Source organism: Dendrobates tinctorius, unplaced genomic scaffold (genome assembly GCF_039654945.1).
Source record: "Dendrobates tinctorius isolate UK_male_01 unplaced genomic scaffold, ASM3965494v1 ptg000371l, whole genome shotgun sequence".
In the NCBI taxonomy this organism is placed as follows: Eukaryota; Metazoa; Chordata; class Amphibia; order Anura; family Dendrobatidae; genus Dendrobates; species Dendrobates tinctorius.
Genome location: NW_027362037.1, coordinates 34404 through 61398, shown reverse-complemented (window position 1 = coordinate 61398; position 26995 = coordinate 34404). Strand labels below are relative to the sequence as shown.

Below are 26995 nucleotides of genomic sequence, written 5' to 3'. Positions count from 1 at the left end.
ATGCTCAAAAGTTATGACAGCAGTTATCAGCACACATATGAGAAAACTTTACGCAGCAAAAAAAATGCTTGCTTATATGTGTGTTTAATATAAATACATAAAAGACTATAGTAGTCATAATGTATATATCACAAACAGACGTAACGCCAAGATCCGTCTCAATAATGGAGTCCCCAGGAATCATATAGATAGCCAAAAGATTAACTTGATAGTGGAAATGGGTCCAAAGCAAAAAAAAGAACATAATAGGCACAGCAGAATACGACAATTTGAAATGGAATAATACCTAAGAGGTTAAAGAGAAATAAATTAGTAAAGAAAACCAGCAAAAAGCGTAAATCCAGAAATCCCCAGACCATTAAAAACAACACAAAATTATTCAAAGAAAATTGTTCAAAGATAAGACTTGAAACTGATAGCCTCATTGAGGCCTTCTGGCATAAGGGTCTCCAGAGTTACCATCCAGCGTGTTTCTTTCTGCAGAAGTTTTTGTTTGAGGTTGCCACCTTGGATACCCATATAAACACAATCAATGCCACATACTAAGAAACCTTTAGGGTTACAGTCGTGGGCCTAATAAGAAGTGTTTGGGAATTGTTTTCAAAAGGTGTGACTCCAAAGATTTGGCCGCATTTTTGATGTCCCTATCATGTTCCTGCACCTGTATTTTGAGAGGTCTTGTCATGTCAATGTATATACGGCCACAGGGGCAGTTGACATGATAAACAACAGCCTCTGTGTTGCATGAAATATGATGTTCAATTTTGTAGATCTTATCTGAAGATAAGTTGGAAAATTCTTTCATCCTCAGAATATTTCGGCAGGCAGAGCAATCCCCACATGGAAAACAGCCCCACGGAGGGCCTCTATTGTTTTTAAAAAAATAATTGTTTTTAGGGGGATATAGTGACTACCGCATAGGCTATCACCAAGGGTACGTGATCTACGCAAAGTAATGGACGGATAAGGTGTTATCTGTTATGAATGAGTCACTGGAGGAGGAAAAAACAAAAATGCAAGCTAAGTCCAGAAAACCGGAGAAGTTGGTAGCTAGCGGATTGCAGAACCCTGATACTATTCACAACAACTAACAGTAGCCGTGGAGCATTCCTACGGTGGTCCTAGATGCCTCTTCACAGCTGGAGAACTAAATATGCCTAAAGAAAGAAAGGGGAAATCTAAACTGCCCCAGAGCAGACCCCAAAGCAATAGACAGCCCCCAACATGTATTGTCGGTGAAAACAGATGAAAACACAAACACAGACAGAAAGACACACAGAGCAAACTGTTGTGAGTTCATTTTCCCCTTCATTACTGAGGCCCGAGGAACTCCCTCTTCTGGTAAAGAAAGGTAGTGAGCCTGATTATCAAACACCTGAGGCTGATGATGATGACTGGCTGAGTGGAGTTACTGACTGGATATAAGGCTGCCGACGCCCTTCTGCCCTGCGGGTGATTTCTCTGTGGGATCCTTGGAGACCAGTCTGAATTCCTGCTCCTCTAAAGCTAAGTTTGCTTCTCAGCCTTTTGCATTTGTGCTTTGACCTTGTTTTGCTTTGTTTTTCTGGATTTCTGCCATTCCCGGCTGGGGTGTGCTGAATTCATTTAGCTCTGTCTTCTGAAAATACCTGAGTGCTGATTTAGTTTTTGAAGCCTAGCTGCTTCAGGGCCTTTTTCATATCAGCTTGTTGGCTTATGTCTTTGATAGGGTTTTGGCAGATTGCAGACAGCAGCCTTCCTGTCCTTTCCTATCTAGGTAGTTTTGGGCCCCGTCTTTGCTCAGTCTATCTTTCTGTCTGTGTTAGTATTTTCATCTTGCTTCACCGTCATTATATGTTGGTTATTGCCTATTGCTATGGGGTCTGCTCTGGGGCAGTTTAGATTTCCCCTTTCTTTCTTTAGGCCTATTTAATTCTCCGGCTGTGATCGAGGGGTCTAGGGCATCGTAGGAACCCCCCACGGCTACTGCTAGTTGTGTTGATAGGTTCAGGGGTCTGCAATCTGATAGTTGCCAACTTCTCTGGTTTTCTGGACTTAGCTTGTATTTCTGCTTTTGCCTCCTACGGTGACTCAATCATAACAGAATCACCTTACCGCAGATCCTAGGGTACTCAATAGCAGGAAAGAATTGTAAAAAAAAAAAAAAAAAAGGTGTGTATATTTTTTCCTCTATATCTCTGAGGCCGTAGGGGGAATTTTTTTTCTCTCAATGGAGATAAAGCAATTGTCTGATCGTGTGGAGCAGCTCGCTGCGGAAGTGCGGGGAATTTCCGCCTACCTTGCCCATTCACATGCTGCTGAACCAAAGATTCCTACACCTGATGTATTTCTTGGGGATCGGTCTAAATTTTTGAATTTCAAAAATAATTGTAAATTATTTTTTGCCTTGAAGCCTAACTCGTCAGGGAGCTCCGCGCAGCAGGTTAAAATTGTCATCTCTTTGCTGCGTGGCGATCCCCAGGATTGGGCGTTTTCTTTGAAACCAGATGATCCTATTCTGAATAATGTGAACGCATTCTTTCAAGCTTTGGGGTTGTTGTATGACGAACCTAATGCCATTGATCAGGCTGAAAAGACCCTGCTGGCATTGAGCCAGGGTCGTGATTCTGCAGAATTGTACTGTCAAAAATTCTGAAAGTGGGCAGTACTTACTACCTGGAATGATAATGCCTTGGCTGCTCTCTTTCGGAAGGGGTTGTCAGAAGCCGTAAAAGATACTATGGTGGGATTTCCTGTTCCCTCTGGTCTTGACGATTCTATCTATGTCATTAGCCATTCAGGTTGATCGGCATTTGCGCGAACGCAAAGCTGCTCGAGAGGTGTTGCCACCTGTTAAACAAATGTCTGAACCTATGCAATGTGATAGTTTTTTCCAGAGAGCAGCGTCAGGAGTTCAGAAGGCGTAATAAGTTGTGTTTTTTCTGTGGAGATGCCTCGCATATTATTTCTGTCTGTCCTAAACGAGAGAAACGCTTTGCACACACGTTTTTTGTTGGGGGTGTTCAACCTAAGTTTCTTCTGGCTATTACTCTGATCTGCTCCCTGTCCACATTTTCCGCCAAGGCTTTTGTGGATTCGGGAGCAGCCCTAAACCTAATGGACTTGGATTTTGCTAAACGTTGTGGATTTCCAATGACACCTCTGCAGACGCCTTTCCCTTTGAGGGGGATTAATGCTACTCCTTTGGCTAAAAATAAACCCCAGTTTTGGACCCAGGTGGTAATGCGGGTCGCCCCAGACCATCAAGAAAATTGCAGATTTTTGGTGTTGCATAATCTGCATGATACTATTGTTCTTGGGTTTCCCTGGTTACAGATTCATAATCCAGTGTTGGATTGGAAATCTGTGTCTGTGGTGAGTTGGGGTTGTCGGTGTGCCTTTAGTGAGGCTCCGGTGTTTTCCACCTCTCCTCAGTCGCATGATGTTCCTGATTATTTGGCGGACTTTTATGATGTATTTAGTGAGAATGAGTCTGCGTCTCTGCCTCCTCATAGGAGTTATGACTGTGAAATTGAACTGAGCCCGGGGTGTAAATTTCCCAAGGGTCGGCTCTTCAATTTATCTGTACCCGAGCACGAGGCTATGCGATCCTATATTAAGGAGGCGTTGGAGAAGGGTCATATTAGACCATCCTTGTCACCCTTAGGTGCCGTTTTTTTTTTGTAGCCAAAAAGGATGGATCATTAAGACCTTGTATTGATTATCGTGCCCTCAACAAAATTACTGTTAAATATCAGTATCCGTTACCCCTGATTTCTGATCTATTTTCCAGAGTTAAAGGTGCTTGCTGGTTTACCAAGCTTGACCTCAGGGGGGCGTATAATCTTATTCGCATTAAGCATGGGGATGAATGGAAGACGGTGTTTAATACTCCGGAGGGACATTTTGAGTACCTGGTGATGCCTTTTGGGCTCACTAATGCCCCTTCTGTCTTCCAGTGCTTCATGAACGATATTTTCCGAGATTTTGTTGATAAATTTTTGATTATCTATCTGGATGATATTTTAATCTTCTCCAAGGATTGGGATTCTCATGTGGAACATGTTTGGACTGTGTTCCGGATCTTGAGGGAGAATTCCCTGTGTGTCAAAGGATCTAAATGCCTTTTTGGAGTACAGAGGATTTCTTTTTTGGGATTTATTTTGTCCCCGTCAACTATTGAAATGGACCCGGCCAAGGTACAGGCCATTCACGATTGGGTTCAGCCCACTTCTTTGAAGGCCCTCCAGAAGTTTTTGAGTTTTGCTAATTTTTATCTGAAATTTATAGCAAAATTTTCTAGTATTGCCAAGCCATTGACTGATTTGACTAAAAAGGGTGCTGATGTGTTAAATTGGTCTCCGGAGGCTGTTTCTTCCTTTCAGGAGCTGAAGCGAAGATTCACCTCCGCCCCGGTTTTGCGGCAACCTGATGTCTCACTTCCATTCCAGGTAGAGGTGGATGCTTCTGAGATTGGTGCAGGAGCTGTTTTGTCCCAAAAGGATCCTGTAACTTCTAAAATGAATCCCTGTGCTTTCTTTTCCCGAAAGTTCTCTCCATCTGAACGTAACTATGATGTGGGGAATAGGGAACTGTTGGCCATGAAATGGGCATTTGAGGAGTGGAGACATTGGTTGGAGGGAGCTAAGCATCAAGTCGTGGTCCTCACTGACCACAAGAATTTGATTTACCTAGAGTCGGCTAAGCGCTTGAACCCTAGACAGGCTAGGTGGGCCATGTTTTTTACACGTTTTGATTTTGTGGTTTCTTTTCTTCCTGGAACAAAGAATGTCAAGGCAGATGCCCTCTCTAGGAGCTTCTTTGCTGATTCTCCTGTGGTGACCAAGCCTGCTACCATCTTAGGCGAAGGGGTAGTTCTTTCTGCCATCTCGCCCGATTTGAGACGTGCTCTAGAAGAGTTCCAGGAGGACAAACCTGAACGTTGTCCCAGTGGAAAGTTGTATGTTCCTGACCAGTGGAAGAAGAGAGTGATGTCTGAAGTTCATTGCTCTGCTTTGGCTGGTCATCCAGGTATTTTTGGTACTAGAGATCTGGTGAGTCGGTTTTTTTGGTGGCCCTCCTTGTCTCGTGATGTCAGGAATTTTGTGCAGTCCTGTGGGACGTGCTCCGGGTCTAAATCGTGTTCTCGCTCTAGTGGGTTGTTGATGCCTTTGCCTGTCCCCAAGAGGCCATGGACCCATATTTCAATGGATTTCATCTCTGATATGCCTGTCTCTCAAAGGATGACTGTTATTTGGGTGATTTGTGATAGGTAGAGTTGAGCGAAACGGGTCGAAAAATTTCAAAAGTCGCCGACTTTTGGCAAAGTCAGGTTTCATGAAATGAAACCCGACCCTAGGATGAGGTCGGCCACGAGGTCGGCGACTTACGCGCCAAAGTCGCGTTTCAAAAGTTTGTTTTGCGCTCTTTTTCAGCCAATCAGGATCCACGGACACTGAGGGCAACGTGATGACATAGGCAGGGGTCACCACCATCTTTCAGAAGGGCATGCAAGTGATTGGCTTGCTTTGGTGGGCATCACAGGGGGTATAAAAGGGCGTGCACGCCGACCGCCATCTTACTTCTGCCGATCTCAGTATAGGGAGAGGTTGCTGCTGATTCTGTAGGGAGAGCGTTAGGCAGGGAAGAAGACAAAAAAACTGCTTCTGCTGCTAGCGATTTGGCCTGCACAACACACCAGTCACTGTGTGTGCAGTGCAAGGGGAGGCTATATAGTGGTGTATCAGTGGTGTTGGTTGTTGGGCTGCCTTCTAAGGCTTCCTGACATTCCTGCATTGCTGTTTACCCACTGCTCCGCAAACTGCTTTTTTAAAAGCAATCCCAATTTTTTTCGTTTTGTCCTGCTGAGAAGAAAAAAAAACTGCTTCTGCTGCTAGCAATTTGGCCTGCACAACACACCAGTCACTGTGTGTGCAGTGCAAGGGGAGGCTATATTGTGGTGTATCAGTGGTGTTGGTTGTTGGGCTGCCTTTTAAGGCTTCCTGACAGGCTGGCATTGCTGTTTACCCACTGCTCTGCAAACTGCTTTTTTAAAAGCAATCCAATCTCCCTTATCCTCTAGTCACTTTTGTCACAGCTGTGCCATCGAGCCTGTCACATAGCGCTCAGATATTCATTGGGCCTCACACAATCCAAAAGTGTCCAGTGTCCAAAAGTGTGTGCAGAGATTCAAAATCTCCCTTATCCTCTAGTCACTTTTGTCACAGTTGTGCCATCGAGCCTGTCACATAGCGCTCAGATATTCATTGGGCCTCACACAATCCAAAAGTGTCCAGTGTCCAAAAGTGTGTGCAGAGATTCAAAATCTCCCTTATCCTCTAGTCACTTTTGTCACAGCTGTGCCATCGAGCCTGTCACATAGCGCTCAGATATTCATTGGGCCTCACACAATCCAAAAGTGTCCAGTGTCCAAAAGTGTGTGCAGAGATTCAAAATCTCCCTTATCCTCTAGTCACTTTTGTCACAGCTGTGCCATCGAGCCTGTCACATAGCGCTCAGATACTCATTGGGCCTCACACAATCCAAAAGTGTCCAGTGTCCAAAAGTGTGTGCAGAGATTCAAAATCTCCCTTATCCTCTAGTCACTTTTGTCACAGCTGTGCCATCGAGCCTGTCACATAGCGCTCAGATATTCATTGGGCCTCACACAATCCAAAAGTGTCCAGTGTCCAAAAGTGTGTGCAGAGATTCAAAATCTCCCTTATCCTCTAGTCACTTTTGTCACAGCTGTGCCATCGAGCCTGTCACATAGCGCTCAGATATTCATTGGGCCTCACACAATCCAAAAGTGTCCAGTGTCCAAAAGTGTGTGCAGAGATTCAAAATCTCCCTTATCCTCTAGTCACTTTTGTCACAGCTGTGCCATCGAGCCTGTCACATAGCGCTCAGATATTCTTTGGGCCTCACACAATCCAAAAGTGTCCAGTGTCCAAAAGTGTGTGCAGAGATTCAAAATCTCCCTTATCCTCTAGTCACTTTTGTCACAGCTGTGCCATCGAGCCTGTCACATAGCGCTCAGATATTCATTGGGCCTCACACAATCCAAAAGTGTCCAGTGTCCAAAAGTGTGTGCAGAGATTCAAAATCTCCCTTATCCTCTAGTCACTTTTGTCACAGCTGTGCCATCGAGCCTGTCACATAGCGCTCAGATATTCTTTGGGCCTCACACAATCCAAAAGTGTCCAGTGTCCAAAAGTGTGTGCAGAGATTCAAAATCTCCCTTATCCTCTAGTCACTTTTGTCACAGCTGTGCCATCGAGCCTGTCACATAGTGCTCAGATATTCATTGGGCCTCACACAATCCAAAAGTGTCCAGTGTCCAAAAGTGTGTGCAGAGATTCAAAATCTCCCTTATCCTCTAGTGACTTTTGTCACAGCTGTGCCATCGAGCCTGTCACATAGCGCTCAGATATTCATTGGGCCTCACACAATCCAAAAGTGTCCAGTGTCCACAAGTGTCTGCAGAAATTCAAAATCTCCCCTGTCCTATAGACACCTTGTACCTTGTTTTACATTACTATATAGTTTGTTGGATTTTGTCTACATTTCTACCAAAAATGAGGAAGGCTGGTGGAAGAGGCCGTGGAATTGGGCGGGGGTTGGCAGCTGGTAATGATGGTGCTGGTGGTGGATCTGATGGTAGTGGCAAGAGCAAAATAGGACCGAATGCAGGAGGTGTTGAGCCTGCGTCATCGTCTGGCTACATAAGGCCTCGAACGCTTAGTTTTCTAGGAGTTGGCAAACCGCTTTTAAAGCCAGAGCATCAGGAAAAAGTTTTGTCTTACATTGCTGACTCAGCCTCCAGCTCTATCGCCTCCTCTTCTTCAGTTGTAAAAAGTAAAAGCACTGAGTCGTCATTGGAGGCTCATGTTCATGAACCACACCTTTCCTTGTGTCCTTCACCCCAACCAAGATTGAAGGATGACGCAGGCCATACTACTGATTACTCCATGGAGCTGTTTTCACATACCATGCCTGGATTATCAAGTCAAATGGTGAATTACCCAGGCCAAGATGAATCTGACATGTAGTGCACTGATGCACAGCCGCTGATGGATGATTCTGCTGGTACATTCACTCAGAGCACTACATTGTCCTCGCAGTGTACAGAGCCAGATTCTGACCCTGATGAGACTCAGGTGCCCCTTCCCGCACACTATACCACCATACACGGTGACACAGAGGAAGGTGCACATGACATAGAAGAGGAGGTGATGGATGACCCAGTTGTTGACCCAGATTGGCATCCATTGGGGGAAGAGGGTGCTGCTTCCAATAGCTCAGATGAGGAGCATCCACAGCAGACATCGACATCGCAACAGCTGTTATCTGGCAGGCCCGGAGCACTCCAAAGACAGGTTCCAAACATCAAAAGAGTTGCTGGACAGCTTGTCCAAAGGGTCAAAAGATCACAGCGTCCTAGGCCGCAAAATGTCTGCCAAAGTAGGAAGAGTGCAGTGTGGCACTTTTTTGAACAAAATCCTCATGATCAGGCCAAGGTTATCTGTAAGAAGTGCGCAAAGACCTTTAGCCGAGGGAAAAATCTGAAAAATTTGAATACCAGTTGCATGCTTAGACATTTAACCAGCATGCACTTGCAAGCGTGGACACAACACCAAACCTCAAGTGCCACATGTGCAACTGATCACAACGAAGGTAGTCAGCAATGCTACATTGTTTCCCCCACTGTAAGCCCACCGGTTAGCACAGCAGCAAATGTTGAGGTGTCGTTGCAAGGCCACAGCAGTCAGGGAATCCCACTGTTATATCAACGAAAGACTGATTCTAGGCCATCAGAAAGAACACCAACTCCATCACCATCATCAACCCTCTCTCAGTCCGCCCTGTCCACCGCTACTTCCACCATATGCAGCTCTCAAGTCCAGCACAGCCTCCCAGACACTATGAGTAGGTCAAGAAAGTACTCAGTCTCTCATCCGCGTACACTGGGTTTGAACGCCCACATTGCCAAACTAATCTCGTTTGAGATGATGCCCTTTCGGTTGGTGGAAAGCACAGCTTTCCGCGAACTCATGGCCTATGCAGTACCACGCTATGACCTACCCAGTCGCCACTTCTTCTCTCGCAAAGCCATCCCAGCCCTCCACCATCATGTGAAAGACCGCATTGTCCATGCACTCAAGCAGTCAGTGAGCGGAAAGGTGCACCTCACAACTAATGCATGGTCCAGTCGGCATGGCCAGGGCCGTTACGTGTCCATCACTGCGCACTGGGTTAATGTGGTGGATGCAGGGTCCACAGGGGACAGCGGTGGTGGGACAGTGCTGCCTAGCCCACGGTATAGGAAACAGTTGGCTGTAGGCGTTCGACCCTCCTCCTCCTCCTCCTCCAGAAGCGAAAGCTCGTCCACAAAGCGCAGTCGTACGAGCACTCCATCTGCAGCTGCCACTGTTGCACACGATGTGTCCCCCTAGTGGAAAGCGTCAGCAGGCTGTGTTGTAGATGATGTGTTTGGGCAACAGACACACCGCCGAGGTGCTGGCCGAGTACTTGAAGCGACAAACTGAGTCATGGCTGGGCAGTGTACATCTTGAGGCAGGCAAGGTAGTTAGTGATAACGGCCGTAATTTTGTGGCAGCCATAGCCCTTTCAAAACTCAGCCACATACCTTGCTTGGCTCACACCTTGAACCTGGTGGTGCAGTGCTTCCTCAAAAATTATCCGGAGTTAACAGCCCTGCTCCAGAAGGTGCGAAGACTGTGCGCGCACATCCGCCGGTCGCCTGTACACTCCGTTCGTATGCAGAAGCTGCAGCGATTGCTCCACCTTCCCAACCACCGCCTCATTATCGACATTGCAACAAGGTGGAACTCCACCCTGCACATGGTGGAGCGGCTGTGCGAGCAGAGGCAGGCCATAATGCATTTGTGGGAGGATACACGGCCAGGCACTTTGAGAGCAGACATGGAGTTGACAGGTGTGCAGTGGTCGAAGCTGAAAGACCTCTGTAAAGTCCTTCAGTGTTTTGAGGAATGCACACGGCTGGTAAGCGCAGACGACGCCATCCTAAGCATGAGCATCCCACTTATGCTTCTGCTCATGCAAACTTTGACGCACCTTAAGGAGCAGGCGTCTGCAGCCAATGTTGATGAGGAATACTGTGCGCTGCTGAGATCAGGATAAAGTCACCACATGAGAAACTTTTTAACTCTTTATTCCCAACGCGTTTCGAAATGAAAAACCATTTCTTCATCAGGGGATGACAAGTAGTGAATAGATACAGCCTTCTCTCACAAGATGACTGTACAGCTGGCCAGTTAAAAAGTTTCTCATGTGGTGACTTTATCCTGATCTCAGCAGCGCACAGTAAGCCTAAATTATTCATCCAAAAGGAACTATATTGACGGTCACGGTTGTGAACCTCGGGCGTGCAGCAGGCTGACATTGATTTATATGCTTTCATTCATTCTGGGGAAGGTGAGTAGATTCCATCTGAATTTATTTCATTTTTTACCCAGATAAGTCCCTATTGCGCTTTTTCTTTCCTTAGTTTTATAATGTTGATGAGGAGGAAGAGGAGGAGGGAATCCTTGATGACATTCAGCCATTGTCTGCTCAGGGACCTCTCCTGGACGAGGTGGAGGAAGAAGAGGAGGAGGAGGAGGATGATGGGGATGATTACTTAGTGGAGGAGGATGCATCTCGTGGGGCAAGTGAAAATGTTGGCATGGCAAGGTCTGGTACAGGGTTTGTGCGTGACTGGAGGGATGTGGATTTGCCAGAAAGTGCTCCTCCACCCAGCACTCGCAGTGCGTCATTGACACCGGGAACATTGGCCCACATGTCAGATTATGCCTTGCGGATCCTAAAAAGGGACCCCCGCATTGCCAAAATGATGAACGATGACGACTACTGGTTGGCCAGCATCCTGGATCCATGCTATAAAGGCAAATTACAAAACATCATGCCACAGGAGAACCTTGACCTAATATTGGCTAATAAACAAGCAACTCTGGTAAATTGGTTGCTTGAGGCATTCCCAGCACACAGCAGCGGTGATGGTTCTCACACGAGCCGTACGGGCCGGGGGCAGCTTGGCAGAGGTGTTCGTGGTGCACACAGCAGAAGTGGCGTTGGAGACAGGGGTTTCATGACAATGTTGTGGACTGATTTTTCAAATACCGCTCACACAACTGGTAATACTGCATCGATGGAAAGTGACAGGAGACAGCAGTTGTCAACTATGGTTACAAACTATTTTTCCTCCCATATCGATGTTCTCCCACACAGGTCATTCCCCTTTGACTATTGGGCCGCTAAACTGGACACCTGGCCTGAATTGGCCCAATATGCCTTACAGGAGCTCGCTTGCCCAGCTGCAAGTGTGCTATCGGAAAGAGTCTTCAGTGCAGCTGGATCAATCCTGACAGAAAAAAGGACCCGTCTGTCAACCCAAAATGTGGATGATCTAACCTTCATTAAAATGAACCATGCATGGGTTTCCAAGGATTTTGTCCCACCTTCCCCTGATGACACATAGGGTGACAGAAAAATGGCTTGCTTTGGTCCACCTCTTCCTGGGACTTCACCTATTTCGCCTTTTGCATCAGCTGAATGTCCAACATCAATATATGCCACTTTCTAAAACTCCCTAACTGTGCTGCCTCCCCCCCCATGGCCGGGGTCACCACCTAGCGCATGACACGGTGCGAGTGCCGTTGCCCTGGACAGGTGGGTAGGCCGACTCTTGGGCGCGGGCACTGGCACAGGGTCCCTCATAGTGCAATCAAGTGTCTCTGACGGTGGTGGTGCACACCCGCCGTCAGACACACCGAGGTACTATGAGGGGCCCAGTGCCAGTACCGATGCCCACGAGTGGGCCCCCCTTGCTTGGGCAGGGCCCCAGCATTTGCAATCTTTACCTCTCCCTGCTCCTCCGCTGTGTAATCTGGGCCGTCAAATCCATACTGTGCTTGACACCATCTGAGCCTGCCTCCTGATGTATAGACATATATTTTGAATGTGTACGCTATCCATACATGTTATCCGGGGATACGGTACCCTTTCTAACCTTTGTGCAATCACGTGCAATCCATACTGGGCCTAACACTGTCTGAGCCTGCCTCCTGATGTACAGACATATATTTTGAATGTGTACGCTATCCATACATGTTATCTGGGGATACGGTACCCTTTCTAACCTTTGTGCAATCACGTGCAATCCATACTGGGCCTAACACCGTCTGAGCCTGCCTCCTGAGACATATATTTTGAATGTGTACGCTATCCATACATGTTATCCTGGGAAACGGTACCCTTTCTAACCTTTGTGCAATCACGTGCAATCCATACTGGGCCTAACACCGTCTGAGCCTGCCTCCTGAGACATATATTTTGAATGTGTACGCTATCCATACATGTTATCTGGGGATACGGTACCCTTTCTAACCTTTGTGCAATCACGTGCAATCCATACTGGGCCTAACACCGTCTGAGCCTGCCTCCTGATGTATAGACATATTTTGAATGTGTATGCTATCCATACATGTTATCTGGGGATACGGTACCCTTTCTAACCTTTGTGCAATCACGTGCAATCCATACTGGGCCTAACACCGTCTGAGCCTGCCTCCTGAGACATATATTTTGAATGTGTACGCTATCCATACATGTTATCCGGGGATACGGTACCCTTTCTAACCTTTGTGCAATCACGTCCAATCCATACTGGGCCTAACACCGTCTGAGCCTGCCTCCTGAGACATATATTTTGAATGTGTACGTTATCCATACATGTTATCTGGGGATACGGTACCCTTTCTAACCTTTGTGCAATCACGTGCAATCCATACTGGGCCTAACACCGTCTGAGCCTGCCTCCTGATGTATAGACATATTTTGAATGTGTACGCTATCCATACATGTTATCTGGGGATACGGTACCCTTTCTAACCTTTGTGCAATCACGTGCAATCCATACTGGGCCTAACACCGTCTGAGCCTGCCTCCTGAGACATATATTTTGAATGTGTACGCTATCCATACATGTTATCCGGGGATACGGTACCCTTTCTAACCTTTGTGCAATCACGTGCAATCCATACTGGGCCTAACACCGTCTGAGCCTGCCTCCTGAGACATATATTTTGAATGTGTACGCTATCCATACATGTTGTCCGGGGATACGGTACCCTTTCTAACCTTTGTGCAATCACGTGCAATCCATACTGGGCCTAACACCGTCTGAGCCTGCCTCCTGAGACATATATTTTGAATGTGTACGCTATCCATACATGTTATCTGGGGATACGGTACCCTTTCTCACCTTTGTGCAATCACGTGTAATCCATACTGGGCGTGAGAACGGCTGGCGAGCTGTTAAGCAAGCTACAGCACCTGTGGTTTGCACACGTAAGTTTTTCATTTTTTCAGGAATGACGGTTAGGCCTAATTCCGGAACTGCGGTTGACCTGCACTTACTGGGAAATCATTGTTCGCGGGTAATAATTGTAATCAGTGATCCCCATCACTAACGTTGTTCAGCGGGTTATCTGCACCTGTAAGCGACAAACGCTGGCCTTTTCAGTGTAGCGCACATGCAGCCACGGACATGTAAGGGCATGACACACCAGGTATTGGCCAATCTCATGTGCCAGAGCCTCACGTGTCCCTTTAGTAAGCCAGACTCGGACCGCGGGGCATGACGGAGTCTCGTTCGTTAACGGAATTAAGCTTGCAATGTGTGCATCTGTTCTGTAGCTTGCATGGTTGAGGTTTCCCAGGTGGAGTCGAATTAAACCGTAGGCTCCACTCCTGGTGGTGCCCTTCTGGACATTCCTTTAAGGTTCAGCTTTGCAACCATACTGCCCACGTAAAACAAACACTTTGCCTTCATGAACGCTGTTTGGAGGGTCATGACTCGTCTGAATAACGCCGCCCAATCAGATCCTTCGTTGCTCCCAAGCATGACATCACACTCCCTAGGAAGAAGGTAATGCCACTGTGGCGACCGTACTCCTGGGGGCGACACAAGTGCACTGATGCCCAGCCACTGCTCGATGAATCTGCTGGTACATTGACCCAGACCACTACATTACCCTCGCATGCTACCTGGCCTGAATCTGACCCTGATGAAACTCAGGTTACCCTTCCCATATACAGTTCCATCTTACACGGTGACAAAGAGGAAGCTGCAGATGAAAGTGCAGGTTCGGCCCACCCGCCATCAGACACACCACCGTACTATCAGGGGCCCTGTGCCAGTGCCGTCGCCAATGAGTGGGCCCCCCCTGCTTGCCCAGGATCACAGCACTTGCAAAGTTGAAATACTGTGCAGTGAGATGGAAGATGGGGACGACGAGGAGTCTAGACTAGTACAGGGATTCCCTAGCGAGGAGACTTATTTGATTGTTTTCAATGTTGGGACAGCAATTTTTGGGGAGCACTATACTCTGGAGAATGATAGATGGGGCCCACCATACACTGGAACATTCCAAAGGTGGACATCAGACACTGGAGCAGCATTTACAGGGCCCATTATACACTAGAGCATTAGAAATGGGGCCCATTATGTTTGGAGCATTATTTGGGCCCATAAGACAGTGAAGCTTCATCCATGGGGACCAACATATACTGTAGCATTATGTGGAGCTCATCATATACTGTTTCAAACATTATATGGGACCAATGATTCTGTATGGAGAAATAGATGGGCCTCATCATGAGATGTAAAAAGTGAAGTATTTTTCATTGTTCTATACCGCTATTTCTCTGCCATATCGGAGCATGATGAGTTGTGGCATGTGTTAAAGGGGCGCTCTTTCGCCCAGGGCACATGAAAACCTGCAGCCAGCCCTCCCCCCCACAACTTTAGCCAAATAACCCCCATTTTTCAGTGCGTAACTTGTATTATGAAGTTAATTAAGGTTGACAAGCTTAAGTAAGAAGAATTGATGCTTTTGGCATTCAAATGGGCACTGTAGGTGTGTTTCCTGTCCTCCTCTCACTGCCGACTTTTATTCCCCATTGACTTACATTGGGTTTCGTGTTTCGGGACGACCCCGACTTTTCCCTATAATCGGACGATCTCTAAGATGGTTCATCTTGTACCACTCCCTAAGTTGCCGTCTTTCTCTGAGTTGATGCCCCTGTTTTTACAACAGGTGGTTCGTTTGCACGGGATTCCTGAGAACATTGTATCTGACAGAGGAGTCCAGTTTGTGTCTAAATTTTGGAGGACGTTCTGTTCCAAGTTGGGAATTCAGTTGTCCTTCTCCTCTGCTTTTCACCCTCAGACCAATGGGCAGACAGAGAGAACAAACCAGACCTTGGAGTCGTATTTGAGATGTTTTATTTCCGCTGATCAGGATGATTGGGTTTCATTTTTGCCCTTGGCCGAATTTGCTTTAAATAATAGAGCTAGTTCTGCCACTTTGATGTCACCTTCTTTTTGTAACTTTGGGTTTCATCCTCGATTTTCTTCAGGGCAGGTGGTGCCCTCTGCCTGCCCAGGTGTTGATACTGTGGTGGAGAGAATGCACCAGATCTGGGACCAAGTGGTGGATAAGTTTTCTCTCTCCCAGGAAAAGGCCCAGCAGTTTTCCAACCAACATAGGATCATTGGTCCCCAGTTTAAGGTTGGTGATATGGTGTGGTTATCATCAAAAAATATTGCTATGAAGGTGGCTTATCCTAAGTTTAAGCCTAGATTTATTGGACCTTACAAGATTGTGGAGATTATTAATCCGGTCTCTTTTCGTTTGGCTCTCCCTGTCACATTTAAAATCCATAATGTGTTCCATAAATCTTTGTTGAAGAGGTTTGTTGAACCTGTTGTTCCGGGGGTGGCACCTCCAGACCCTGTATTGGTTGAAGGTAACATGGAATATGAGGTAGAGAAAGTACTGGATTCCCGTCTGGCTAGACAGAGACTCCAGTATTTGGTTAAGTGGAAGGGTTATGGTCAGGAGGATAATTCCTGGGTCTCTGCCTCTGATATTCATGCCAAAAGATTGGTGCGTGCCTTTCATCGGGCTCACCCTGATCGCCCTGGTGGCGTAGTTGAGGGTTCGGTGACCCCTCCTCAAAGGGGAGGTACTGTTGTGAGTTCATTTTCCCCTTCATTACTGAGGCCCGAGGAACTCCCTCTTCTGGTAAAGAAAGGTAGTGAGCCTGATTATCAAACACCTGAGGCTGATGATGATGACTGGCTGAGTGGAGTTACTGACTGGATATAAGGCTGCCGACGCCCTTCTGCCCTGCGGGTGATTTCTCTGTGGGATCCTTGGAGACCAGTCTGAATTCCTGCTCCTCTAAAGCTAAGTTTGCTGCTCGGCCTTTTGCTTTGGTGCTTTGACTTTGTTTTGCTTTGTTTTTCTGGATTTCTGCCATTCCCTGCTGGGGTGTGCTGAATTCATTTAGCTCTGTCTTCTGAAAATACCTGAGTGCTGATTTAGTTTTTGAAGTCTAGCTGCTTCAGGGCCTTTTTCATATCAGCTTGTTGGCTTATGTCTTTGATAGGGTTTTGGCAGATTGCAGACAGCAGCCTTCCTGTCCTTTCCTATCTAGGTAGTTTTGGGCCCCGTCTTTGCTCAGTCTATCTTTCTGTCTGTGTTAGTATTTTCATCTTGCTTCACCGTCATTATATGTTGGTTATTGCCTATTGCTTTGGGGTCTGCTCTGGGGCAGTTTAGATTTCCCCTTTCTTTCTTTAGGCCTATGTAATTCTCCGGCTGTGATCGAGGGGTCTAGGGCATCGTAGGAACCCCCCACGGCTACTGCTAGTTGTGTTGATAGGTTCAGGGGTCTGCAATCTGATAGTTGCCAACTTCTCTGGTTTTCTGGACTTAGCTTGTATTTCTGCTTTTGCCTCCTACGGTGACTCAATCATAACAGCAAACGATGGGGCCCAACTAACTAGATAGGAAAGGACAGAAAAGATGCTGGCTGCAATCCGCAAAAACCCTACCAAAAATGTCCCAACACGTCTGATAGGAAAAACGGCCCTGAAGTCACTAGACTTCAAAATCCCTATATCAGCACTCCGATATATTCTGAAGACAGAGCAAAAGAGATTTAACTGATCAGGGACAAAAATGGAAATTCAGCAGAGCCCCAGCCGGGGCTGGCAGAACACAAAACTAAGCAAATCAGACAAAATCTCATGGAACAATAACAGCGCAAAACTTAGCTTTAGAAGACAGGAACTGAACTGGAGGCCAGAGCTCAGAGCAGAGAAATCACCAGCAACCCTACAGGGCGTCGGCTGACTTATATCAACTCAGAGATTCCGGATGTCCAATCGCAATCCATCTGTTCAGGTGACAGGTTTCTCCCATCCAAATCAGTTTCACCACCTCCTTTCACCAGCAGAGGGAGTTCATCGGACATCAAAGGTGAACGAGAAAATGAGCTCACAACAGTTATCTGATGTTGTAGATCTTTGTCTGTAAGCAATACCGACCAATGTTTAGGCAGGATTTTATTTATCTCCACCCAATTAGAATTGAATTTTGTGATGAATCTAGGGGTTGTCTCTATATTTTTGGTCTTCTTTTTGGAAGATTTGATCAGACGCATATACCTATCTGAAAGTATTACTCCAAGGTACCTTCTATTAGGATTTATGAATCGGATATCCTCTATTCATAAACCGACAGGATAAATCTCTACCTTGTTTATGAAAAGTCTGATCATCAGAACAGATTCGACTGACCCGCAGAAATTGTTCTATTGGTATAGAACTCTTAAGTTTGGGCGGGTGTGAGGATGTAAAGTGCAATAATGCATTTGTGGTGGTGGCCTTATGGAACATGTCTGTGCTGATGGTCCCATCTATGGATTTTGAAATTTGCAAATCCAAAAAGTCAATAAAATTTTGACTGTATTTCCAAGTCAGTCTAATATTGAATTCATTATTGTTCAAGTGACTTAAAAAAGCATCTAGTTGTGACATAGAACCATGCCAGATGAATAGTATATTGTTAATATAGCGAAGACAACAAAACCATGACCCGGTATGACAAGGACCGTATCCCTCTCCCACAGCCCCTGGAAAAGATTAGCATGTGAGGGCACACACGACGCCCCCATTGCTGTTCCCTGGAGCTGTAGGAAGGGGTCGTGTTGAACACAAAAAAGTTTTGAGTCAATATAAAGTGTAACAAATTCAGAATGAATTGGATCAATTCTCGTTCAGGGTTAGTCATATTGAGAAAAAATTGGGCAGCTCGCATCCCGTAGTCATGATATATCGACATATACAGGGATTCCACATCGCAAGTAACAAGCCACATGTCACTCTCTAATGTGAGACCATCCAGCCTTTTTAGGACATCAGTAGTATTCTTTACAAAGGATGAAAGTGTTTCGACACATTTTTGAAAATAGAAGTCAATGATTATGCAAGCTGGTTCACAAAGACCCGCAATGCCAAAGACAATAGGTCTGCCTGATGGAAATAGGGGGTCCTTGTGAGCTTTGGGAAGCAAATAGAGTGTAGGAGTTACTGGATGTTCTGGTAATAAAGCCTCCCTCATCTTTTTAGAGATAACAGTAGATTCAACTCCTTCATCCAAGAGGTAAGTTCTCTTTGGAAAATGGATAAGGGTATAGAGTCCAAGCGACGTTAGCAGTCCTTATTATTAAGCAGTCTGAATGCCTCTGCCTCGTACATCTGCACCAGCCAAATAACCACCTTACTCACCCTTGTCCGCACTCTTGATAACAATATCTTTAATATTTTTAAGCATCCTAAAAGCTTCTCTCAGAGGGCGGAATAGATTATCCTGTGAAATTTGAGGATCGAGCTTGTTGAAGTCCTCCTTCACCAACTTAACAAATATCTCATTTTGAGGACATGCGGACAAAGGGGTAAACACGTTAGACCGCCAGTCCAGATGCACTGGAACAGAGGAAGTCTCAGATGATAAATTCTCAGCTGCAAAGATTTCAAGATCATGAAGTGCCTGCAGTTCAATCGCAGACATAGATGGATCCACCTTGGGAGAGAAATGTTTCTTAAGAATAAGTTTACAAGCAAAAAGTTCCAGGTCCTTGATTAGAGTGAATCGATCAGAACCCTCCACCGGTGAAAGGGAAAGTCCTTTTGACAAGACCTCAATTTGTGATGAAGATAAAGAATGTTATGAAAGGTTGATTACATTCAAGGTCTCTTTCCTTTCTTGTCTCTCATGTTCTATGAATGTTTTTTCCCTTTTGAAACCGGTGTACGAAGATGCTGGTGATGATTGTTGATTGGACCTCCATTTATGATTGGTCCAAATCTTTTGTCTAAAAAATGATCACCACACGTTCCTTCAGAGGCAGTGGAAAGACTAGATATAGATTGTGATCTAGATTTGATTTTGGGTTGCTTCCGGCGCCAACGGTACACCCGTTTAAGCTGGTAATCTTTGAGGTCACGTCGATATTTTTTAGTTTTATTGTTTTGTACCTCAAGTTCCCATTTTAGGAGATTTTCTTCTAAAGATTAATCAACCTTTTTGTATTCGTCACCAGAATTTTATCACGTGTGACTTCAATTTCCTTTTCAATTGATTCCAAAGTTTTCTTTATCTGTGCCTATAAGTAGCTCCAACAGAGTGCGAGAGCACTTAGTGAGAGTGTCCTCCCATCTATGGATGAAGGAAGGATCCTCAACATCCAATGTGGGGAATAGTTTAATGCAAAAACCTCTTGGTATTATATCCTTTTGTAAATAATTTTCTAAAGCGGCCTTGTTCCACCAAATTGTAATCCTTTTTCTTATAAGTTTCCTAATTTTCAGTTTCAATTTTTTTTTTTATCATGTGTTTCTCTATCATTAGGCTGCCCCTCACCGAATACCACCCCGAGTTGCGTTACCCAGGTTTTGTCCATGTAACCTGTAAGGGAGTATGTAAACACAATATAAACAATAATAATTATCAACCTATAAACAATATCTACGTGGCCAAGCGATACGCACCCCTAAGCCTAAATCACTATACCTATACTAGAAAATCAGGGGATCTTTTGAAAAAATAACATAGTAAATTATTGTACCAATTAGACTGAAAAGCAATAATATAAATCTCAAGATCCAAGTGAAAAAAAAGGGGATTCCATAATCGATCAATAAAAATTTTATTTGCATATATTACAAAATAGACAGGACATGAGGCATACAGATGAGGTATACAGCTAAAATCAAAGTACAGATGATAATCATGGAAGACAAAATGGTGCACTAGGAAGAGAAAACAAGAAGAACAAGTGTCTCATAGCACCTGATTGCATGGAAGTGAAAAAACATCCACAAACTGTAAGATAAACAGACTTATAGGTCTGATAAAAAAGCTCACAGGTAAGGAGGTACTGAAGGTGACAATCTAAATGAGCTCTAACAGCAGAGCCGAGGCTGGTCAGCCAAACAGCTTAGCTGCATATAGATACAAGAAAAAGTGCAGAGTAATAGCCAAAATCAGGTCTAACCGCAGAGCCGAGGCTAACTATCCAGACCGCTTTGCTGCATATGGATCCAAACCAGAGTATAGATAATTACGGACGGAGTTGTCTCAAGCAAACAATAAAAGAATAGCATATAATCAAAATGTTACCTTGAGACATGATGTAAAGTACATGAAGGGGTGCAGGGACACGCAAGCCACGACGCGCGTTTCACCGCCTTCGGCTTTGTCAGTGAGGCGTGTTTAGACCTAATTTTGGCACTTCGTTTTTAGGCTTAGGGGTGTGTCCCGCTTGGCCACGTAGACATTGCTTATAGGTTGATAATTATTATTGTTTATATTGTGTTTACAGACTCCCTTACAGGTTACATGGACTATAAGAAACCTGACAAAACCTGGGTAATGCAACCAGGGGTGGCATTCGATGAGAGGCAGCCTAATGATAGAGAAACACAAGATATAAAGACTTGAAACTGAAAATTAGGGAACTTTTTTGGAAAAGGATTAAAATTTGGTGGAACAAGGCCGCTTTAGAAAATTATTTACAAAAGGATATAATACCAAGAGGTTTGCGCATTAAACTATTCCCCACATTGGATGTTGAGGATCCTTCCTTCAACCATAGATGGGAGGACACTCTCACTAAGTGCTCTCGCACTCTATTGGAGCTACTTATAGGCACAGATAAAAAAAACTTTGGAATCAATTGAACAGGAATTTGAAGTCACATGTGATAAAATTCTGGAAATACTCCCTAGTGACGAATACAAAAAATTTGATTCATCTTTAGAAGAAGATCTCCTTAAATGGGAACTTGAGGTACAAAACAATAAAACTAAAAAATATCAACATGACCTCAAAGATTACTAGCTTAAACGGGTGTACCGTTAGCGCCGGAAGCAACTCAAAACCCAATCTAGATCACAATCTATACAGTATCTAGTCTTTCCACTGCCTCTGAAGGAATGTGTGGCGATCATATTTTGGACAAAAGATTTGGGCCAATCAAAGATGGAGGTCCAATCAACAATCATCACCAACATCTTCGTACACTGGTTGCAAAAGGAAAAAAACATTTATAAAACATGAGAGACAAGAAAGGAAAGAGACCTTGAAGGTAATCAACCTTTCACAGCATTTTTCATCTTCATCACAAATTGCGGTCTTGTTAAAAGGACTTTCCCTTTCACCAGTGAAAGGTTCTGATCGATTCACTCTTATCAAGGATCTGGAACTTATTCTTCAGAAACATTTCTCTCCCAAGGTGGATCCATCTATGTCTGCGATTGAACTGCAGGCACTTCACGATCTTGAATCCTTTGCAGCTGAGAATTTATCATCTGAGACTTCCTCTGTTCCAGTGCATCTGGACTGGCGGTCTGAAGTGTTTCCCCCTTTGTCCGCATGGTCTCAAATTGAGATATTTGTTAAGCTGTAAAAGAGGACTTCAACAAGCTCGATCCTCATATTTCACAGGATAATCTATCTCGACCTCTTTTTCTGATCCCCCTTTGTATCCCCCTGTGTACAATAAGGATTTCTGCTAAATGGAATATTTTTTTAAAGATGATGCAATAAAATGGATTTTAATTGCCGAGTAGGAAGAATCCTCTGGAATCATTTGTTGTTTCCTGTGGCTAGTCCAAGATTACATCCGTCCAAGTCACACAAATTCAGTGGCCTAATACCGATGCTGCCATTTGGGAATGTGTACATTCTTAGATTTTCTTGTCATGTCCCATTTAGGACAGGGTGGTGAGGGTGTACTATTTAAGGGCAAAATCTTTTTACAAAAGATGCACATTTCACTCTACATATCTGTTAACGAGTCCAATTTAGCAACAATACATCCCATGACAATGCTACATGACACATGTTCCTTCCTTGGTTAAGGATTTTTTTTTACATAAGGGAGTGGGGGTAAAATGAAGAAATATAAGTTTTTTGTTTTGTATCAATATTTTACTAGCCCAATGAAGCAACTGTACTCACCATAACAATCCTGAAGGCTGGTGTTGCATCTGCCTATCCCTGCATGTACTTACCTACAAATGTAGCAGTCTTGGTTATGACTTTTTGTCAGAGAGGAGGAAGAATAATGTTTGTTATAAAAAATAATTGTAAATATCTATTGAGTTCTCATGCGAACATTAAAGCATGGATTAAATGGAGCAAAAGCTGGCTATGTGACCTACATATGACCCTTGTCTTCGGCTGAGATCCCCCTGCCTTACACTCTGGCAAAGAGTTAACTAAATTTGTAATCTGATAAATAGCAGATGGGAGCTCCATCCATTGCTTGTATAATAATGCAGAAGGTGACAGATTTTTGGTCCTTGCCTGCATTGGGCTGCTTTGTTCCATCCAAATTATGAATATTGAGGTTTTTATGAACAGTATAGATAAAACTGTTATGAAAGTCATATTTTTGGAGGCGTGACAAAGTGGCGCACAAAGTGCATTGTCTTACCTCACCTAGTGGTTATAATAACACTTTCAATCTAATAATGGAATAATGCACAGATGGATGATGCTATCCATGCCATGTTTCCTCTTCATAGAAAGGTAAAATTGTGATAGGAAACATGACAGTAATATCTCCCTGGCCAATATTAATTCTGGCTTAATACATGTAATACAATTGAATGTGTTGCATAAAGCACAGAGCCACAATGCTGAAAATATGTCTCCTATATCTTTAGAACCTACACCTATCACAAAAAACAATATTCATATGTGGTAACATGGCCCCGAAAAGTCTGGGACATTGTCCTTTGCTGCTTTTAAAGTGAGGAAGAGCCTAACTGCACAAGGACAGAAAAGTGTCTTCATCTTCACATCAAACTTTTGGCTCATATTTAGTGTTGAGCATTCCGATACCGCAAGTATCGGGTATCGGCCGATACTTGCTGTATCGGAATTCCGATACCGACTTCCGATATTTTTTCAATATCGGAATTCGGCATCGGAATCGGAAGTTCAGTTGATTGACGGCCTGACGTCATCATGATGCGCGGTGTGTGCGCATCATGATGCGCCGTCATTTCGGGCCTTCCGGGGGTCTCTGCCGGCCTGCCGGGGGGCTGTGCCGGCCTGCCGGGGGGCTGTGTGGACTGCCCGGGGTCTCTGCCGGCCTGCCGGGGGGCTGTGCCGGCCTGCCGGGGGGCTGTGCACCCTGTGGGGGTCTGTACCGGCCTGCCGGGGGGCTGTGCCGGCCTGCCGGGGGGCTGTGCTGATGTCCGGGGGTCTGTGCAAGCATCGTCCGATGGGACTACAAGTCCCATCGGGCGATGCCTGCTACCATGACAGTGATTGACACATTAGCCAATGATGGGACAGTAGTAGTCCCATCATCCGGCTAATGTGTTAAATGTTAAAAAAAAAAAAAAAAAAAAAAATACTACATACATACTACATGCTACATACATACTACATATATACTACATACATACTACATACATACTACATACATACTACATATATACTACATACATACTACATACATACTGCATGCTACATACATACTACATACATACTACATGCATGCTACATATATACTACATGCTACATACATACCACATACATACTACATGCATGCTACATATATACTACATGCATGCTACATACATACTACATATATACTACATGCATGCTACATACATACTACATGCTACATGCATGCTACATACATGCTACATATATACTACATACATACTACATATATACTACATGCATGCTACATATATACTACATACATACTACATATATACTACATGCATGCTACATATATACTACATACATACTACATATATACTACATACATGCTACATATATACTACATACATACTACATATATACTACATACATGCTACATACATACTACATACATACTACATATATACTACATGCATGCTACATATATACTACATGCTACATACATACCACATACATGCTACATATATACTACATGCATGCTACATACATACTACATATATACTACATGCATGCTACATACATACTACATGCTACATGCATGCTACATACATACTACATACATACTACATGCTACATACATACCACATATATACTACATACATACAATACATTCATACAATACATACATAGACATACAGTACATATAACATAGAGTAACATACTTACCAATACTTGTCACATTGTTCCCCGAAGCCATTGTCTTTCCGGAATAAATATTAACATAACAAACCACAAAAATACTCACCCACGATCCGAAGCAGTCCACGAGTGTGTCCCACGACGATCTTGGGTAGAGAACTGCAGCATCAGATGATGCTGCCGTTCTCTACGGGCTGCAGGAATCCAATGACGGAAGGTAGGTATCCTTCCGCACTGTATTCCTCCGCCACTTAAAAAAAAAAAAGTCCCTAGTCTCACTTTATGCCATTGCTGTGTGGGAAATTCCCACACAGCAATGGCATAAAGTGAGACTAGGGACTTTTTTTTTTTTTAAGTGGCGGAGGAATACAGTGCGGAAGGATACCTACCTTCCGTCATTGGATTCCTGCAGCCCGTAGAGAACGGCAGCATCAGCTGATGCTGCAGTTCTCTACCCAAGATCGTCGTGGGACACACTCGTGGACTGCTTCGGATCGTGGGTGAGTATTTTTGTGGTTTGTTATGTTAATATTTATTCCGTAGACGACAATGGCTTCGGGGAACAATGTGACAAGTATTGGTAAGTATGTTACTCTATGTTATATGTACTGTATGTCTATGTATGTATTGTATGAATGTATTGTATGTATGTAGTATATATGTGGTATGTAGTATGTATGTAGTATGTATGTAGCATGCATGTAGCATGTAGTATGTATGTAGCATGCATGTAGCATGTAGTATGTATGTAGCATGCATGTAGTATATATGTAGTATGTATGTAGCATGCATGTAGTATATATGTAGCATGCATGTAGTATGTATGTGGTATGTATGTAGTATATATGTAGTATGTATGTAGTATATATGTAGCATGTATGTAGTATGTATGTAGCATGCATGTAGCATGTAGTATGTATGTAGCATGCATGTAGTATATATGTAGTATGTATGTAGCATGCATGTAGTATATATGTAGTATGTATGTAGTATATATGTAGCATGTATGTAGTATATATGTAGCATGCATGTAGCATGTAGTATGTATGTAGCATGCATGTAGTATATATGTAGTATGTATGTAGCATGCATGTAGTATATATGTAGCATGCATGTAGTATATATGTAGTATGTATGTAGTATATATGTAGCATGTATGTAGTATGTATGTAGCATGCATGTAGCATGTAGTATGTATGTAGCATGCATGTAGTATATATGTAGTATGTATGTAGCATGCATGTAGTATATATGTAGTATGTATCATGTAGTATGTATGTAGCATGCATGTAGTATATATGTAGCATGCATGTAGTATATATGTAGTATGTATGTTGCATGTAGTATGAATGTAGCATGTATGTAGTATGTAGTATGAATGTAGCATGTAATTTTTTTTTTTTTTTTTTTTTTTACATTTAACACATTAGCCGGATGATGGGACTACTACTGTCCCATCATTGGCTAATGTGTCAATCACTGTCATGGTAGCAGGCATCGCCAGATGGGACTTGTAGTCCCATCGGACGATGCCTGCACAGACCCCCGGAGCCTGCACAGACCACCGGCAGGCCGGCACAGCCCCCCGGCAGGCCGGCACAGCCCCCCGGCAGGCCGGCACAGCCCCCCGGAGCCTGCACAGACCACCGGCAGGCCGGCACAGACCACCGGAGCCTGCACAGACCCCCTGGCAGGCCGGCACAGCCCCCCGGCAGGCCGGCACAGCCCCCCGGCAGGCCGGCACAGCCCCCCGGAGCCTGCACAGACCACCGGCAGGCCGGCACAGACCACCGGAGCCTGCACAGACCCCCTGGCAGGCCGGCACAGCCCCCCGAAAGGCCCGTACAGACCCCAGAGAGGCTGTACAAGGGCAGGAAAGGGTTTTTCTTATTCCGATACCGGAAGTCCCATAGACTTGAATGGGACTTCCGGTATCGGAATCGGCGATACCGATACTTTTTTTAAAGATCGGCCGATACCATCCGATACGATACTTTGAAGTATCGGATGGTATCGCTCAACTCTACTCATATTCAAACTGACCACTTCAAAGGAAGCATCTGCATCACAGACTTTCTGTTCAGCAGGTGGTCATTGAGCAAATGGGAGGAAGACATTGTCAGCTCTTCTTCCCGTGGCCTTGATTCACAGTTCGTAGCGATGCTCCTATGCTCGAAATGAAGATAACAGTGTGCTTAATTTGTCAATGCAGGTGTGAGATGTAGACACAAGATATTCACAGGGGCCCTCCACTGTTATTGTTCATCCTTGATGTGACTCTCCCAGTTTATAGTTTTGGTCTCCTAACATTTATTTTCTAGGCTGAATTTACCTCCACTGAATTGGACTCAAGATGTCGGGACTAAGACGGACATTGTCTCTGCAAACCCAAGCATCCTAATAGATAAGTAAGTTTCTGGGATGGGTAGCCAACGAAAATTAGACATCAATGA

The 26995-nt window shown here is 44.5% G+C and overlaps 1 protein-coding gene across 1 annotated transcript in view; it reads left to right on the top strand.

Moving 5' to 3' along the window:
* LOC141075782 (alpha-N-acetylneuraminide alpha-2,8-sialyltransferase-like) overlaps positions 1-26995 on the top strand; it is a 172600-nt gene that overhangs the window by 114372 nt on the left and 31233 nt on the right. The window contains exons 2-4 of the mRNA XM_073562928.1: positions 19788-19846; positions 21602-21842; positions 26864-26950. Coding sequence (XP_073419029.1) covers positions 19788-19846; positions 21602-21842; positions 26864-26950 — 387 coding nt within the window. The remainder of the gene's footprint in view (positions 1-19787; positions 19847-21601; positions 21843-26863; positions 26951-26995) is intronic.